Source organism: Telopea speciosissima, chromosome 3 (genome assembly GCF_018873765.1).
Source record: "Telopea speciosissima isolate NSW1024214 ecotype Mountain lineage chromosome 3, Tspe_v1, whole genome shotgun sequence".
Lineage (NCBI taxonomy): Eukaryota > Viridiplantae > Streptophyta > Magnoliopsida > Proteales > Proteaceae > Telopea > Telopea speciosissima.
The window spans coordinates 22,187,323-22,206,508 of NC_057918.1; the positions used below are offsets into that span (position 1 = coordinate 22,187,323).

A 19,186-nucleotide genomic window follows, 5' to 3' on the forward strand; every position below is an offset into this window, starting at 1 on the left:
GATTACAAAAGTAACCTTTTTAGAAAAGATATTTACCAAAAAGGTACCATTTGAAAGGTTGGCATCAAGTCACACTCATATATACACAAGGTACAGCTAATTTTAAGAACGTGTTGACCCACAATGGACACGGAATACCACCTCTCCCCCTTTTGCTTGTTTCCCACCGACAAAGACAATTTATAAAAACAAAAGGAATCTCAACCGAAAAAAACAAAAAAGTTCCATTTTTCAAGCCTTATTTTGATGTGATTCCAATCTAACAGTTCATAAACTCCATCTCATCACTTTAGAATAAGTTCGAGCTTGCCCGGAAAAACAGTTTCTTTTCCTTCGTGGAAGGGAGCAGCTGACCTTTAATGGTGGTGCACACCGAGAGGTGAGAGCCGACTTTAGCGAAACTGAGTTGCGTACTACGCACTGCGCGTATAGTAAAACCCTTTACGGAATAGAAATCGAAATAAAAATAGAAATAATAGTAATAAGCTAATAACGCAGTCCAGCAAGCTTTGCTTAAATTGTTATCCTCTTTAGGACTATCAGTCCTTTCTCCAACCTTTTATTTCAGTCCAATAATCCAAAAATCTCTCCTTCCCTGCAAACTCTCTCTTACGTGTCTGAAGCGGCGTAAGATCTTCGAGTTAACCGTAACTTTGGCCTATCGATCTCCACCGCCGTTTTCTCTCTCTTCTGGTCTATCCTTATAACTTTGTGTTCTGACTACAATTGGAACTTGGAAGGTGAACAATGGTAGTAGATGAGGTGAATTAACTGATGAATTTGGGTAGCATGGATCTATTAGTGATATGGGCAGCAGCAATTTTGTGACTGAAAGAGGGTTATTAGGGTTTCAGTCATGGCACAGGAGTCTACTCAGAGCTGGATGTTCTCTTACCGGGGGATGTCATCTGATAACATCAAGGGTTTGGTATTAGCAATGTCTTCTAGCATCTTCATTGGTGCCAGCTTCATTATAAAGAAGAAGGGTTTGAAGAAGGCTGGGGCCTCGGGAGTTAGGGCAGGTGAAATATCATTTATACTGAAAGCAGCTTACTTTAGTTCTGAAAATTGGGGTTTCTGTTGTTGTTTAAGTTTTCATTGGTAATGGATGGAATTTGATGATGTGGGCTTTTAGGCAATTGATGATTTTTTTAAAACGTTTTTCAGTGAATTTATTAGCTATAACCATATAGATATCTGTGTGTTGGTTTGATGCAGCATTTTGATCTAAAAGGGGAAGTAAAGGGGAAGTTTTTTTTTTTTTTTTGTAACTTTAGCTTGCTGGAGCATCTGCTGGTATGTTTGGTCCTTTTCATATGTAAATAAATCAAGTCAAAGTGGGGATAAATTACAAAATGTTTGATTTAGAAAGGAGGGGTTTGCTATTTGCTTTTTAATAATTTAAACCATCAGGCATGTAATTCAATTCTGTTTCCTGGGTTAGAAACTATTTAAGATCATAATCAGATTGCCGCCTAAAAGCTTAATTTGACTACCTTTTGGCCATTTTCTATCAAGGGGTGCGGTGAAGTACAATAAGTTTGTCTCTGTACGATTGCCTGAGGGTCATCTTTGGCTGTGGTTAGTTGGGAAGCTGTTACTATTGGATCCTAGATCATGTTCCAATGATGTTTGGAAATCATGTTAAGTATACATGCATTGGGTCGAGTTGTATTACTTCTGGTTTGGATACAGAACTATGCAATCGTAGTTGACTGGATCCTGGCAATTTAAAACACTGTCAATTTTGTGGAATTTTATTAGATGTTCAACTATGTTGGGTGTGCAGATATTGTCAACTTGTCATCAATTTCAATTGTGTGTGGCGTGAAATGGGGTGGATTTTCTTTAGAGTTATGCTTTTCCATGGGTACTATTTCATATTTGTTTCTTGGGATTGGGAGCCATAAAAGAACATAGTTTAGTCATATGGTTTAGTTGTAGCCAGTTTATTGTGACATTTTAAAGATTTAGTGAAGCTTACTAAATTAATTTCACTTCATTTATGGTTGTTTGGGAGGGTTGACCTTAGTTGTTGACTTGTTTAGCAGTGAAGGAATTGAGGCTTGTATTTGTGTCCCTGAGTTTCTTAGCTTATGAGGTGCAAGCTGCTGCTTAAATGTCACTCAATGTGTCATTAGTGATATTAGAATTATGTCTGTTATCGAGCCGAATGCTTTGGCATTAAATTCTTGTTGATTTTTGAACAGTTATATTAACAATAGAAAAGTATAGCGCCTGGAAGCAAAGGTTAAAAGTTATGCATTCCTAGTGATAGACAATACAAGATCTTACAATGCTGCATAGTGCATATGGTCTTTTTCTTCCGTCAGAGGCCAAAATTTAATGCTTGGATTTTTCAGTGTAATTTGAAAATCTTCTCGAATAACTGTGTATTCTAATGGAGCAAAACGAATAGCCGCGTAGAGTGTTAGAAGGAGCAGAAGGATGATCTATTGGAAGGGACAGCAAAAGACAACCTTTATTGTAATTTGGGGGTGGGTGCATGAGGAGAATGTTGGAAACAATGATACATTCAGATCCATAAATTATGCACTGCTAGCCTTTCCATGGTTATCTGAGGTGGGATAAAGGTAATGGTGATTCTTATATCAAATGAAAGAACAGTTACATGTTTTACCATTCGTGTAGGGTAGAGGCAGTCAAGGAAATTCAGTCTTGTAGGGATGAATTATAGGGTAAAAATAATCAAATTCTATATGCGGGGAATAAATAGGAATTAAAGCTCTTGGTTCTGGGTTTTGATTTGTTGATGGCTGGAACAAGTGGCACAAAAGAGAAACAGGGCCAAGGTTTAGTGAAACAATTTAGGAGATAAATGCATTCTAGGAGGAAATCAGGTGTCAAGTGAGAGACATTGGACTGCAAAGGTACCCCCTCAACTCTGGAGTTTCTCTAATGTAGGCCCGGCCCAAAAATTGGTCCTATTTTGATATCTATTGGGTATGGGCTTTTAAATCTTTGGGTTTTATTTAATTAGTTATGGGGTCCATTATGTAGTGTAGTTGGCTTTATTGTAGTCATTCTAGTTAGTTAATTGTTTAGAATCGTCGTTAGTTAAGTTAGTCTAGCTGCCCAAGAGTGATAGATTCAGGAGGTTTCTATGTTTTTTTCTTATAAATATATATTTAACCTTCCTATCAATTAGAGTTTGATAAAGAAATTTGAATTGATGTTTTGTGTGGAGTTTTATCTCTTCTTCCCCCTAACAAATCTCTCTCTCTCCATCAATCTGTTTTTTCCTCCCATCTCTTCTCTTCTTTATTCTATCTTTCTTTTCCCCATTGCAGCCTGGTGGAATATCAAAACAAGCAAGCTCTTTAGCCTCTGCTTTGTCTGGAAATATTTCATATCTGTGCCTGTGGAGATCTTTAATTCCTAAGCTGGAATCTGGTTATCAACTAATTACTAGTTTAGGCTTTTCTAATGGACTGTAGAATATGTCTGGTGAGTATTTTGAGACAGGTTAGCTAGCTTTTAGGCTAGGGGAGGTTTATACATAACATGTTCTACTAGATGAAGGGGTGGTCTTGTGCTAAACAACTCAGCCTTATCCCAACTAAATGGGGTCGGCTGAAAGAGGTATTCATTGGCTTTTGGGGGGGAGAATGGGAGGTATCTGGTAACTACAGTAAAGCAATAAAGTTTTAGTTGAAAACCTTCTAAATAAGCTCATGTCTCCATCTTCAATTTCTGAAGATTGGTGCTTGGCCTGCTTTTCCCATGGTCTAATGGGAGTCAAATGGAAATTAGACTCTAATTTGCCTTTTGATTTAATCTAAAAGTTCATAGAATTTCTAATAGATAGACTAGAACTGAAGAAGTATTACTATTCCTAGTTGCAAGTTACTTTAGCTAGACTTGAAACTTAGCCTATGACCCAAACAAATGCCCACTAGATTAACCCATTTGAATTGTTTTTTCTCCCAGTTGTAATTAACCTCTATTTTTTGTTTTTGAATATGTTTTACATTAGCCTTGTTTGAGTCAAATTTGAAACATTTAAGATTGTCAAATTGCAATACAAAGGACTTAAAGGTGGAGAAAACACACTTGGCTCACCAAACAGAGGAGTTATTCATTGGTCTGCAAAACTCTTATCTTGGACTTTTAAGTGTGTAATCTGCCTTCTTGGACCCATGAGAACCTGGTGCTCCTAAGAAGGCCCTTCTCATTTTCTTGGGCAGGGGATGGATTTTTTATTTCAGTTAATTGCTACTGTATTAATTGTCCATGTGTGTGTGAGTGCCATAGTGTGCAAAACATCTCTAAGTGTGTATATATGCCATGATTGGTTACTCGCTCTTATGCACATGTCATCTTGTAAATAACCAAAAAGACTTTTGTTACCATCCTGAGGATCATATTGGAAATTAAAACATTACTCTTTCCACAGGAGTTGGAGGCTATTCTTACTTATATGAACCACTTTGGTGGGTGGGCATGATAACAAGTAAGTTTTCTTTATTATTTATCTTCAGTGGATTAAAGATTAGATTGTTTCTGTTATTCATAAGATATTGGTGACAAGTTTTATTCAATAATTTTTATCTTCAATAACTGAAGCCACTGTTAATTCACACCCCCCTCTTCAATAAATTCCCCGTTCACCAAAAAAAAAATAGACATGCATATTAAACTTCATCTGATTGACTAGACATGCATATTAAATGTCATTTGTTTAGTCTTTTCTGTCTTAGAGGGGGAACTCTTAGATTCTATGCTGCTAAAACTTATTGTTTCCAGTCCGGTTGGCATCAGAATTGATGTCATCTAAATCAATCTGGTTAGTTATAGTATAAACAAGGAACTAGAGTCGTTGAATAGGTAGAATAACAGAGCAACTGAAGGTAAAGTAAAATTAGAAATAGCTAGAATCTTTAATATGGTTCTGGACAGAAACTAATGATGAAGAGTATGCTGGTGTATTGGAAAGATTATACTGATATCAGAATAAAAGCAAAAGTTCATTTAGGTGATCTGTCATGACAAGCTTGTCAGGATAATCCACCATTTTCTGTCATGCAGACAATCGGTTATGCAAATAGTTGATTTTGGCAAACTGAGCGTTAGACTAATTAAAAAGAACTCAAAGCAAACTTAAGACAACTAAATACTAGGCTGGCCTGGTAGTGAGAGTGACCTGTAAAAGTTGGTTAAGGGTTCTTTGCTATGAAGTTTGTGCGATCCATGATTTAGTTTATGATGCAACCCAGGGTTCCAAAACCCTAGTTCTGGGTTGATATGGGCCCACACAAGTGATGAAGAGTTCAAACTTTAAAGGTAATGGCAATTCTGTGATTATTGAAACAAATAAGGCCCTTAAATGTAAGGTAACAGAATATAGGACAAGTCAGGAATTAATTCTAAAGGAAAGAGGACAATTCTGGAAGTTAATATAAGCATGGGATAAAACAGAAATGAAATATGAAGGTAGGGTCATTTGAGTAAATAAGAAAGAATATGGAGTTGTTAGTAATTACTAGAATAGGTTGTCTGCAATGTTTTGTCAGTGGAAGAGGTCTTCCTTGAGTTCGATCTGGCCTTCTCGTAGGGTTCAAATCTCATGAAAATTTAGGGATAGGCTCACAACTACCAAATCTATTGATGCAATCCAGGGTTCCAAAACCCGGCTCGGATCGGACCCACTCAATTATTAAACAATTCAAATATGAGCTGTAATGGTGAGTCGGTAAGGGTAAAATAGGATAAAAGGAAAAGAGAAGGGCAATTTGGGAAACAAGGGGGAAAATAAAGAAATAAGAGACAAAAAGGAAATCGTGGGGGGAAGGGTTGGAATATGTAAAGAACTAAAGGTTATTGATGGAAGTTAAGCAAAGGACTAAACAAACCACCTTTAATGAATAAGGGTGTATTGGTAATTTTAATGAACAGTGCTTTTCTTCTTCTTATCGAAGACTCAATGCCCATGGTAGAATAGCTTCGATTTTTAGAGATGGAACTCTTCCAAATCAAACCAGTTGGGACTGAAACTTCAGGGGTAAGTTCACAACTCAGGATCCTTACATCCATATGCAATCCTAGGTTGATCCACCGTTAAATAAGGGATGCCTCAGCTCTGAAATCACACCTGGCGGCAGAAGCAAGGCCAGATTGATTTCAGTCAAATGGATCTAAGCAGAGAGGTGTGAAGGAAGGTGGCCCTCAAGGGTTTGAATCACCCTAGACCAGTGATTGATGTCCTAGGATTTGAGATGAATCAAAACAGCATTGAGAGAGATCAAAGCTCTCTCTTGTTAACCAATTCTAGCATAAAACAGGGTACACCCAGAAGGAAAACAAAACTGTAAGCAAAAGGGCATACGTGAAGAATTAAGATAACGATAGTCAAAAGAAGAAAGAAGACAGGTCTCACAGCCTATTGCTATCGTACCAATCTGGTTACAATAAACAACTCAAATAAAATCAATTTATGAAGAAGAAGACAGAGGAGGAGAGAGAAGACAGGTCTGACAACCTATTGTTATCGTAACAACCTGATAACAACAAACAACTCAAATAAAATCAATTCATCAAATCTATTTTTTCTTTGGTTACAACTATGTATTTAAAGAAAGGGAAAAAGTTCTCTATTCGGGAGTGTGGCCTACGCCAGCACTTGCATGAGTCTATCTCTCTCCTCCCCATGTGAAAAGACACCTCTGCCCCCTTGTTTTAAGGAGGAGAGAGATAGACACATGGGAGTGCTGGCGTAGGCCACAGAAAACTGCTTAATAGAGGACTCCTAATTGTAATCTAAAACTGAAATTAAACTTGACTCTTACTTGGACTCATAAACTGAAATAAAATCCTAATTCAACTTTACCATTAATTAGCCTATTAAAACTAAAATTACAAGATAATCCAAACAATAAAAACCTAAATAAATAAATAAATTAAAATATCCTACTGAACATAAGAACCAATTGGACCAAGTACATCTCCATTTGGGCTCCCCAATGGGTTTGGGCCCGTCCAAGGAATTGCTCTTGCATCACTATGGAACCCAAACCACAGAAGTCCCAAAAACCAAGTGAAATTTCGAAAAGAAATTCTGCAAATTAAGTCTGGCGGTAGGAGAGAGAGCAGGCTTGAGTTTCAGTTCAAAACTCTTATTTCCAGCAGACTGTTGGGCTGCGAATCTGCTGGTTGAGTCATCCAGGGATATCCAACCACCCCCCAAGTTTGAAGATGAATGGGAAAGATACGAGGGAGGTTAAACAAGTATTTCACAGTTCGGTTGGTTCGTTTGCAGTATGTGAAAGATATTAAAAAAATAATAGTAAAGGAAGAGAAGAAGGAATAAGGGATAGAGGAAGAAGGTTGTACCTGAGATGTAAGGAAGAAGGAGATGGAAGGAAGCACAAAAAGAAAGAGGAGGAAGAAGAAAGCCTCGACCAACCTGGTCACACACAACTCCACAACTCTGAGGGTAACTTAAATCTAAATTTTCACTCAACTCTAATCCCCATTGTAGGGTTACATGCATATATAAGATAAAAACTCCTAATTACAGAGATAGAACTCAATTAGGAAACTAACACTAAAACAGGAGTCCTACGTATCCGCTTCTTCAATATAAAATAAAAGATTACAATATCATTCCCTACCAACCACTATTGGACCAGAAACCTCCCGGTTTGGATCTGGTTCACCTCGATCTAGGTTTTCGGATTGGATCATGCCGGTCCAATCACGATATTGCTACTGCATCAGTTTGACTCTTCAGAATGTTGATTTCCTTTATCCTGTTACATTATTGTGGTCTTAAAACTGTCTCAATCATTACTTAGTATGTCAGTAATTAGTAGTTAGAAGACCATGTTTAGTCTCCTTTACATATTACATGATCTCTATTAATATTAAGGTACAGCGGATTTGCGTACTAATTCCTTAACTACCATTGCAACAGTGATTGTTGGGGAAATTGCTAATTTCGCAGCCTATGCATTTGCACCAGCAATCCTCGTAACTCCTCTTGGTGCACTCAGCATTATTATCAGGCATGTGGCGAAGTCATGTAACAATACATATATCATTCTAATTATGAGTGCTGATGTTCTCATTATCTTGCAGTGCTGTACTTGCGCATATTATCTTACGGGAGAAGCTACATATTTTTGGTGTTCTTGGTTGTATTCTTTGCGTTGTGGGGTCAACAACTATTGTTTTACATGCTCCTCAAGAACGTGAAATTGAGTCTGTGGCACAAGTATGGGATCTTGCTACTGAGCCAGGTATTTTCAATTTGTGAACTATATTTCTCACTGTTTGTGATGATTTTTGCGATGTAAATATGGCAAAAGTTGGAATTTAGATTTTGATAACATTTTGGCTTGTCTTCTGCAGCATTTCTTTTTTATGCCGCTTTAGTATTGGCAGCAGTTTTTGTACTTGTAGTCCATGTTATCCCACAGTATGGGCAGACACATATAATGGTCTATATTGGGGTTTGTTCACTTGTGGGTTCTCTAACGGTACGTATGCAATCATTATTTCCTTATTTTATATATATATATATATATTTATTTATAATAGTTTTCCTGATCCTGCTGGAATATTACCATTAGTCCTATTGAAAACGTGGTATGTCCTGACAGGTCATGAGTGTCAAAGCATTAGGAATTGCTTTGAAGTTAACATTCTCAGGAATGAATCAGCTGATATATCCTCAAACATGGGTATTCACCATTGTTGTAGTCACATGTGTGATTACTCAACTGAACTACTTGAACAAGGTAATATTCTTTCCTGCATATTTTTACTTTATGACAGTTCCCATAGTGACATGTTAATGCTTTCCGAACTCTTGAGCACCACATATTGATGCTGGAGCAACTTCTTGGACCGGGCTACCTGTTGGGGGACACATATGAAGACGAACCGGGTCCAAGTGGTTTTTAGGTTTAATAGGATATTTAGTTATCTATTTATTTAGAATTATTATTGGGATTTTCTCTTTTTGTCTTTTACTTTGAATGGGTTACCTATTAGCGGTAGAGTCCTTTTTATGTTTTAATCGGCTAATTAAAGATAGAGTTGATTTAGGATATAGTTTCAGTTTTAAATTGTTATTAGGAGTCTTTATTTCATCTTTAAATACGAGTTTTAACCTACACAACACTCAGATTTGAGAATATTGAATGAAAATTGAGTTCGTTGGTTGTAACCAAGAACCGTTGAGTGTGTGCTCCCTCCCCTCTCTCTCTCTGTCTCTCTCATCTCCCTCTTTACTCCTCCATCTTCATCATTATTCTTCTCTCTTCCCTTTTTGCCGGACTGAACCAAAACCAGGTTTGTTGGTTCCTTCATCCCTGAACTATTGTGCTTAATATTCTGGGTATAAGTTCCCTATCTGTAGGCGTACCTACCCTTTGGGTTTCATCTTCAAAGAATATCCCTATTGTGAGTCTCTAACCTGCAACCATAACTAGAAACATACCTTCCGTCACTTGTGATTTCAGGCATTCGATCTGAATATCTTACCTGGCCATTGGAGTTGACAACGCAGGAATCTGGGAACTTATCCTTAAATTCCCAAGGAAATCGAAGTCTTGGTTAGGGTGCTGTAGCCATCGCATGCGAACTTTGTCTTCCGCTGGGTTTCTTTCCCATATCGTGAGGTTGAAGAAGATGATGACAACTTTCTAAGTGTCACCACATCCCTCCTTTTTCTTAAATTACCCTTGTGTGTCCTATTAATTCAAAGCCAGTACATCCCTTATAATTTCTTCCAATTCTGTCCCTAGCTAATAAATAGTAATCCCCTTTGCATCCCTTCTTCTTTACTTACCTAATAGCCCATTAGAAAATTCTGGTTATTACGAAATTGCCATTGTTCTTCTATTATTTGGACTTGTGTTAATTGGGTGGGCCCATAAGCGATCCGAGTAGGGTTTCCGGACTCCGGATTCGCATCACATATGTCCTATGATTAGGATGTTTTTTTCAGAATTGTTGAGCACTACAACTGTTTTGCTATGGAGGTCAAGTTGATCTTGTGACTAAGCTCATGCATGTATTGCCATTTGAAGTTGGATAAATTGCTTATCTGACTTCAAAATAATTAAATTTTTTTTTTGGTTTTGTTTTGTTTTAATAAGTAGCAGTTGACTCTAAATTGAGCTCATGAAGCATGATTAGGTTCGGAGAATACCATGTTTCCAGAATCAATTTGGCTTAAGGGGTTCAAGAATAAGGATATGAGAGATACTCTGGCCTAAACCTCGAAGGTTTTCAGTCTATGCAGTGAAAAGGTTTTGTTGCCTTAAGTATGTGGATTAGCATCAATATGTCCTCTTTTACTTTATTTCCTTCAAAATGTTCTTGTAGTCTTTAAGTTATATCACTTCCTGTGTCCTTTCTAAGTCCTCTTTTTTTCCTTAGAATCTGTCTCTTGGGCCATTTTACTCTTACTCACTGGTGCAAACAGTGAGCTTGGTATACCTAACTTGACCAATCCTTATTAGGTCACTCAACAAAGGTATTCTTAGGTTCTTTCATTCTTTGTAATTCTAATTTTTCAGTATCTTCACTCATATTTGGCAAATTCATACCCTGTTCATGTTGAGAGGTATAGCATGATTGTTCAACCTTTCAGGTAAATAAAATAGCAAAAGATGTTTAATGTAGCACAAAACTATAAGGGACTGTAGCAAAACTGAATTGTGGGTTAGGGGGGGGGGGGGGAGATCCGGAGGAAGAAGAAAGCATTTTAATATTTTTTCTTGCGTATCTTACTAATTCATATAGGTAAACTTCTAGTGTATCCGGACACTAAATGTTTTTTCTTGCGTATCTTCACCTAGAAATTAGGAAGCATCACCTTTTTTCAAATTTTTTTTTTGGGAGGGGGGGTTTTGCTTGCCGGTTTTGAACAATACCAGGAAATTGGAACAGTATATACCGGGAATATATCTTTCAACTTGGACTGGTCCATTGGCACAGCTAATTTTTTACTTATAGGTTTAGTAACTTGTCACGTCTCTACTAAAGACAAAATCCACAAACCTTACTCCATTAGTTAGGAACTGAACACGCAAGAATTGTTAAATTCTGCTTGTTGCTGTTAACTTTCCTTTGACGTCTTTGATCTTGACATCCTAATCATATGTAATTCTATTTCAAATACCACCCTCAGTGCATGCGATACTAGACCATGCGTACACACAAAAAACCTTGGTGTTTTGTTTGGAATTTAATTCTTTGATTTTTTATTCTTTGTAGTTAAAACAAGTTTCCATTTTGTATATTAATTGCAGGCACTTGATACTTTCAACACTGCTGTTGTATCACCCATCTACTATGTGATGTTTACATCATTAACCATTTTGGCCAGTGTGATCATGTTTAAGGTAACAGTTGCTGCTGATTGAAGTATATCGATATTTGTCAATTGTCATATCTGCTTAACATTCCATATGATAACTGAGTGGGTTTAGATCATGCATGTCAAATATTTAATATCTTCTTTTGGTATAAAAAAACAGAAAATAATATGGAACCCAGTTACCACTTTAGTGGATCCATTGCAGTCGATCAGTTAGTGATTGCCTTCTGTTTGATGGTTTTGCTTGAACCAGAAATCCAATATAACCTTATAGATATATCCCGTTTTCCTAAATTAATCTATTGTGACTACTGTGTTGCAGTTCATTTTATTTGGTGACGAAGTTGTGCATGACAATCAGTCGCCAGGAATGGCCCAGCTTATTTACTGCTAGAAAAGAATTAATTCTTCAGAGAATTGTTCCTAATTCTCAGAATATATATTCACCCCCTGGTTTTAAATCTTGATTCTTGCAGCAAGTTAGAGTGTTTTTTTTTCTTCAAATAGTGTGTTGAATCTTGAAACAACTAAATTGTTGGAGATGGTAAACTTTTCAAAATTAGACATTTTTTCTTCAGGGTTGTTATGATTGCAGAGGTGGAATCCTCTTTATAATAGAATATGACAAAGGTAAGGAAACATTTGATTAGTGTGTTTGGCATAGCTTTGCATGTGGTTTTGATGAAATTTTTGGTGCATTTGGCAAAGCATGTGGGTGCCTGAGGATGACTGATTGTAGGAAGCAGACCAGTAGTGGAGATCTTTCTGATCAATTTCAGGTTTCTAGATATGAGGTTCAGGTTGCCCTTGAAGTGGAGGAAGTATCAAGTTCTCAGAAATGTGGAGGCGGCTAGGAGGATAAGGTAGGTCTAAGGAACATCCGTGTGAGGAATAGACGGTAGAGATTCTAACCATAGCATAGATGAGAAGTGGGAAGCGGATCAGGATTTTAGAGAGAGAGAGAGAGAGCGCTGAATGATAACCGTCTCGTGTTCATTTGGAATTTATGTTGCACTATATTACAACACCTAGAATACAGTAATACACCAGGAAGTATATACCTTTGTGAGTTAGGTGATTTGGGTTCCAATTTGAATTCGAATTTAAATTCAAATCCATATCAGGTGATATGATGGAATGGTATTAATACCAGGAGGGAGGTGGACATGTTTTTAATTGTGATTCATGTGCGGATAGAGAAATATTCACTGGGGTTGGGTGGACTTGGGGATCCAATATCCAGCACTTTTGGAAGCACTTGTCCTGTTATGAAACCAGTAGGAAGAATCAGGGGAATCAAAATAATGAAGCTTTTAAGGGGTAACACTCATTCATTGGATTGATCAGAATTCATGCCCTATTCTTATATAATAGTAATACTGAAAGGGAAGTTCCTGGGAGGCCCAATCTTTCCCATGTTCAGAAGACTCGGAACCAAGTGTCCATCCAGGATAGTCTGGGAATGCTTGTAATGTGGTTTCCTGTGTGGTTTCCTGAGATGTTTAGAAAGATTAATCGAGATCTGGGTATTAAGATTGGAGGATTAAGTGCAAGAGTTCTTCAGAAGCCTAGACATCAGGGATTTAAGTATGATATAATGATAAGAGAGATCCTCCTGCTACCATGTTGGAGGAGTACAGAAGGCTACTGGATGGCCTTGGATAAAAATAATGTTTGACCAGAATTGGTTTGACCTTGGGGAGTAGTAGTCCACTGCCACATGTTTATCAGAATATCATCTTGGAATGTTTGGTGTTTTGTGAGTTGTTTTCTTGGATTGTAGAATGATATTATGCTTTTGCAGTAATCTTCTTTTTCTTTATAACTTTTTGGTTGTATCCCTCAGTGGTGTCCGGTAATTGTGATCTGTCATTATGTATCGGGCAAAGGTTTTTTATTTATTTATTTATTTTTGTCTCAATGGCCCAATATCTGCCATGTGGCGGATCGGATGAGGCTCAGATTTAGACCCCAATGTCCCCTACCTATATGTCAAATTTCAGCCCAAGCAGATAATGCCAAATGACAAAGTAAAGTTTTGAAATACTAGGAATTAAAGGAGGGTGCACGGGCATTAATGGATGGCTGATACTAGAAGGATGCATGCGAATTTATGGGATGGAATGTCATTGAATTAGGTTCTAAAACTTGAGACTTGGCTAATCCTGACCTAGAGCTGTCTATCCAATGGTCAGAATCAACTCATCATCCAGCCATGTGGCTCAAAATGGTGGACCATCGTGATAAGTTATCTACACAGGGCCTTGAATGAATTTCCCTCATGTATTTGGCACTATTACCAGCTTTTCTGATATGCTAGAGATTGGTTTCTTATGGATGGTCTTTTTCCAACAATTGGATGTCTTGGTGAGAGTATGTTCTTTTTCTCTGAAATTATAAAACAGTCTATGTTGAAGCATGGGATTTCTACTATTGAATTATGTCTGTATGATGAAAGGATGATGCTTGAATTCTGGGCTGAGCTTTTGAGCATCAAGCTCTGGAAGATCAAATTCGGTTTCTAGGAGGGAAGTTTCTTCCTACTTGTAGTGAATCTATTGTCTTGAAAATAAAGGTGGTCATGCTTTGACAAAATCTAAGGCTTTTAGTCATTGGTATTGAGATTGATGCTTGAATTTTGGGCTGATCTTTTGAGCATCAAGCTTTGGAAGATCAAATTCGGTTTCTAGGAGGGAAGTTTCTTCTTACTTATAGTGAATCTATTGTCTGAGAAGAAAGGTGGTCATGCTTCGAGAAGATCTGAGGCTTTTAGTCAATGATCTTGAGATTGATACTTGAATTCTTTGCTGATATTGGCTCTCTTTTCATTTTGCAACGGGCTCAAGCATCTAAGGCATTTGCAGATATTGAAAGGGCTGTGTCTGGTTGGGTATCTAGTTCTAAATTTAAGTTGATTTTATATATATCTCCCGGTGTAAAAAGTCTTGCCAATTTTTTTTCCTATACTGGTGTAGTTGCTCTTTTCCTCCTATATTAATACAATCGGATTTTGCATATAAAAAGACCTGAATATGTCAATTGTTTTCAGTTCTTGAAATTTCATCAGAATTTTAACTTTAATTTATGTTGGTGCTGTGCTGAATTGCTGATGTGATGCATGCAGACAATTCTATGCTGAATATATGAGAATTAAATGACCACAAATGACTAGTACCTACTATTGCATGTGTGACTGTATGCCATCTTTTTTCCTTGATGGGCCCTTCTAATGGATGGTGAAGAATACCACCAAGGGGTTGGACACCTTCACCTTCTGGCCTTCACTCATTAGGCAATTTGGTGTTATTTACCTTCTTCATTCCTCTTTTAGAGATCCGAATTTTGAGCCCTTGAACCAATTGGGACCAAAGTTGTCACGGCTTCCCAAGGCGGTGGAGAGGGTCCAAATTCCAGGCGACACCAACTAGGCGACCAAGCCGTCCTAGGCACCCGCCTAGGCGACCAAGGCACCTGGATGACGCCTTGACAACTATGATATTTGGGACTTTTTAAATGTGTATATGTTGTCAGTTGTTCTCTCAAGGCTTGCTGACTTGGAAGAAAACCCATTGATAATTTGCTAGACTTATGTCGGATTGATTTCATTATGCTCCAAAATTTGGCTTCTCATTCCTCCATCAAACCATCATCTTCTTGAAAATCAAGGTGGCACAAATTTCTACAGATATACAATGAGATCAAAGATTTCTTCAGAAATCTCATATGGAGCCTATATGCATATCATTATGAATTTCTATCATATCATGTTTTAAAAACGTATCTGGAACTGCTATCAATGTTTTGCTCTTCACGTTGAAATATTCTTTTTATTTTTGATAAGTTATTTTTGTAATATGGATTGTGAATATCCTATAGAATATGAGTTGATCATGCTTTATCTTGTACTGCTTTCCATGCACTTTGGGTCCTTACATTGGAAGGTTCTTTTGTTTTCCATATTTTTCCCTTTTTCCTCCTTTGGGTTAAAACCTCTATTATCTTAAAACCTAGAAAGTATAGTGTCTCATGTTATGGGGCTGAATTGGATGAGGGTTGTCCATATTGGGCTGACCTACATTGTAATAAAGTTTGTCTTATGTGTCTAAGGCAACTACTGTTCCAAGGGGTTCTTGGTATTCTAGGTTTCAAGTTTGAGACTGGAGGTAGAACTTTAGGAGCAATATATCTTTTTCATTTACATTGGTTTTTAGCTGAGAAATATTGGTGGCTATTTTTTTTTTAATTTTTTGGTAGAAAAATATTGGTGGCTATTTAATTACCCAATGGCTGGGATTAGAAGTACCAGCAGTGATCTAGAACTATAAGTCAAGTTTAACTCAAATAAGAGAGGTTTTAGCAACCTGGCCGGGAAGGGTCTGATGTGGACCAAAGTCTGTTCTAGTGGTCTAGGAGAGGGGATTAATACGTTGCAGAGAAACTTGGTGTCCATCCAACCGTCAGATTTGAGGGTATCAAGAGAATGCCAAATTAGTAACTTGCTAAAACGTGGGATTTTAGAATTAGTAACCACTGGGAAAACAGAAACTAATGTATAGATTAACAAATGAAATCAAAATAGAAAATGGTGAATGGAATTGTGAATTAAGTAAAACAAATTAATAAGTGGGTATAGAAAAAATAGAAAACAGCAGAACAGAATTAGAAACCAAGCAAATATGGGGTTGCCGCTAGATTTCAAAGGAAGGCTGTAAACTACAAACAATTGGAGGGATTGATGGGATGTCTTGGATTCATCTGCAGCATTAGAATCTGGCCCAAAAAAAAATTAAGAGAAACTCAGACAACAGTTATTGGACAGAATAGTACTCATGCGAACAAATCAGAGAAAATAATATGCACAAGAGTGAAGAACAGAATCTGACCTTGGAAGAAAAGAGAAGATAGAGAAATGAAGAGGTATGGACTAGGCCCTCCACCTATAACTCGACCAGCATCTCACCATTCATCTTGGCAACCCACCAAGGTTGCTATTGCCTCTCGCAAGAGCTTTCTGCATCGCACACAGAATTAACAAGCATAGTGCTATAGTTTGTCAAAGTCATGGTGTAGTATGATCCGTTGGTCCTTTATTTATAACCTTGCAATGATAAAAGAAAATAGTAACTCTTCATGCACAATAAAGATAGTTTTAGAGAAAACAAAATAGAAGGCTTCTAGACCTGCTTCAAAAAAGAAACTAACTACTTATTCCCGTATAGGCCTCAAATCCTTAATATTTGGGTTTAAAAAATTATCCCATTATAATAGACAAAAATACTAAGCCAATGGCCCATATAACCCATTGGACATTCAAAATTAAGACCAACTTGACCCAATCTTGAACCATAGGTCCAGTTTGACCCAATAAACTGAACCAAACACAAAATAGCAGGCCCATCTTCTCTTCTTGACCCAATCTTGAACCATAGGTTCAGTTTGGCCCTTCGTTTTGTGAACCCAACATGAGTGTCAACAATATCCTTCATAGCAATATCACTGTTAATTGGTAGAGACATATTACGGGTTACCCAACGAGTTCAAAAAGTATAATTTGAATGTTATTTTTCGATTATTTTTTCCATCCTGGATTCTTGGTTTCATAAATCTCGTCCACTGATTCCATGCAATTTAATATTTTGATGACCTTTTGCTGAAATTTAGTATTGAATTTAAATTTATATGTTACAAAAATTTGACTAGTCCTTTCACCTATTCAGGACTGGGATCGGCAAAATCCAACTCAGATTGTCACAGAAATGTGTGGGTTTGTGACTATTCTGTCTGGTACATTTCTTCTTCACAAAACCAAGGACATGGCTGATGGTATATATTTTTCTTGTTTGCCCTATTTATTCTCATTGGGGAATGCTAACCGTAGCCTGCCTCCGAAGCGAGTAGAGCTTACATGCCTTGTGACACGTGTTCTCTTTGCAACTTGTTATATATAATCCTGTATACATAAGAGGTGAAAAAAATAATAATTCAGAAATGGGTACAAAGAGAAATTAGAACTGGTACCTTGTTTTTGTCATCCTTCGACCTTTCAATTCTCTGGGCTGAGAACTGCATTATTGTTCTCTCCTTTCCTCCCTTTCTGTTCTCCATCTCTTATTATCCTATTTTCAAAATTCTAGTCTCTCTCTTCCCATCAAGGAAGATCAAAAGATGCACCCTCTCCGTCCTACGGCAAGCCAAAGGTGCAATGGCTATCAACAGAGCATGAAACTGTTGCATAACCTGTCTGCTGCCCCTAGAAAGATTACCAGACAAGTGGTGGAGGTGAAGGGAAGCTGGGTAAGAGATGAAGCTCCAATTTGAGGTTCTCTTCTACCCCCTTTTACCTTCTTTTTTTTTTTTTTTTTTAAATTTTGGGTGTTGGAGAGGGGGGGTGGTCATCTTGGCAGCACTTCGAATGGTTGGCATTTGGTCACCAATGGTCAGAGAGAGAGCACAGAGTCTTTGGCTTTGATGAAGATGCTGAGGGCTTTGTGATGCTCTTTCGTTTCCTGTTCAGTCTTTTTTCTCTTATTATCCCCATATATTATCTCCTCAAGGGAAACTTTACAAGCCATTCATATCGTGCTGGACTGGTGGGTATCGGTTGCTAGAGGTCAGTCTGAAGATGACACTGTTCTGCTTAATTTATCTTACCCAAAAATGAATTCAATTATTTTATCCCTTTATCCAATATATATTTGTTCAACAGTAACACTTTTTAGATGATACACGTGTCACAGTGTAGAAAGCCATAAACTCATCCACTTCAGAGGCGGGTAGGGCTAACATTTCTCCTATTTCTGTGTTATTAATGTGGACTTGATTTTGTGCACTACTGAAACAATACCATTGGTGCATGCCCTTACAGGTCCACTGACCTCTTTCCGCCTTTCTAAACTCACAGAAGTGGATGATTATGATGAAGGCATCCCCCTTAAGTGCCCAGAATCCTAGCGGTTGCCGTAGTACCTGGTTAATTCATCGTGCTATCTTTCATACTTTTTTTGGGGGAGCGACCTGAATGTCACCAACCTGTACTCCATCAAATGTTTGATGCACACCAGCATATTCTTTTTAGATACAATTAGAGAACAGGAGGTCTTTTTGGATCAAAATGAGATGATGGCTTATTCCAAAGGGCTGGTACCCTCCAATTTCTCCCCTCGATGCTTGTGAGGGATTTCGGCAAATGTAAGGTGATACATAGTGTATTTTAGAATCAAAATTTAATGAAATCAGTGGTATTTGCACATAGAAGAAAAGAGAGATTGTTGTTGAATGCTACATGTGCAGTGAATTCATTTATTTTGTAGGATATGATACTCAGAAGGCATTACTGTTGATGAGGTGCTTGCAGTACAGTTGTTGATTATAGACTTCATTTGTTAAATTTATGACTTTTTAGTCATGTTGCGGCTGGCCATGGTGAACCAATTCCATTTGATATTATTCTTTTTGTTTGGTTAATTATGGTATTTCATCGAGGCAGAAAACAACTCAACCCAACGCTGTAGGGTTGACAGGGACAATTTTCATTTTTCAGGTCCTACGAACTTGATGGTGTTTATTTTTCACTAGATATGTGATATGTTAGCAGAGCTGCTAGATATGGTGAGGCTTAGACAGATTTGAGGTTAAATTTAGGTGTTGTTTTGGGATGGATCCATGGCTTCTGTGAGGGGTCTTGGCATGTGAGGCCTAAACAGGTTTGGGGTTAAATTTCTAGTTATTTTCTTTAAAATCCATCTTGAATCAGACCGATTCACGATTCCTGAACTGATTTGATTTTCACCATAAGACAGCTTAGATTTTCGATTCTTGAACCAATTCAGCCCGGAA

General features: G+C 37.5%; 1 protein-coding gene across 1 annotated transcript; it reads left to right on the forward strand.

Annotated features, from left to right (window-relative positions):
• The first annotated feature begins 727 nt into the window (after positions 1 to 727).
• Positions 728 to 18,728, forward strand: LOC122656616 (probable magnesium transporter NIPA4). Its single transcript, XM_043851216.1, has 9 exons — positions 728 to 1,022; positions 4,418 to 4,474; positions 7,934 to 8,024; positions 8,098 to 8,258; positions 8,371 to 8,498; positions 8,622 to 8,759; positions 11,283 to 11,375; positions 17,068 to 17,173; positions 18,216 to 18,728. The coding sequence occupies exons 1-9, from the start codon at positions 857 to 859 to the stop codon at positions 18,299 to 18,301; spliced, it is 1,026 nt and encodes a 341-aa protein (XP_043707151.1). The 5' UTR covers positions 728 to 856; the 3' UTR covers positions 18,302 to 18,728.
• The last annotated feature ends 458 nt before the right edge of the window (positions 18,729 to 19,186 follow it).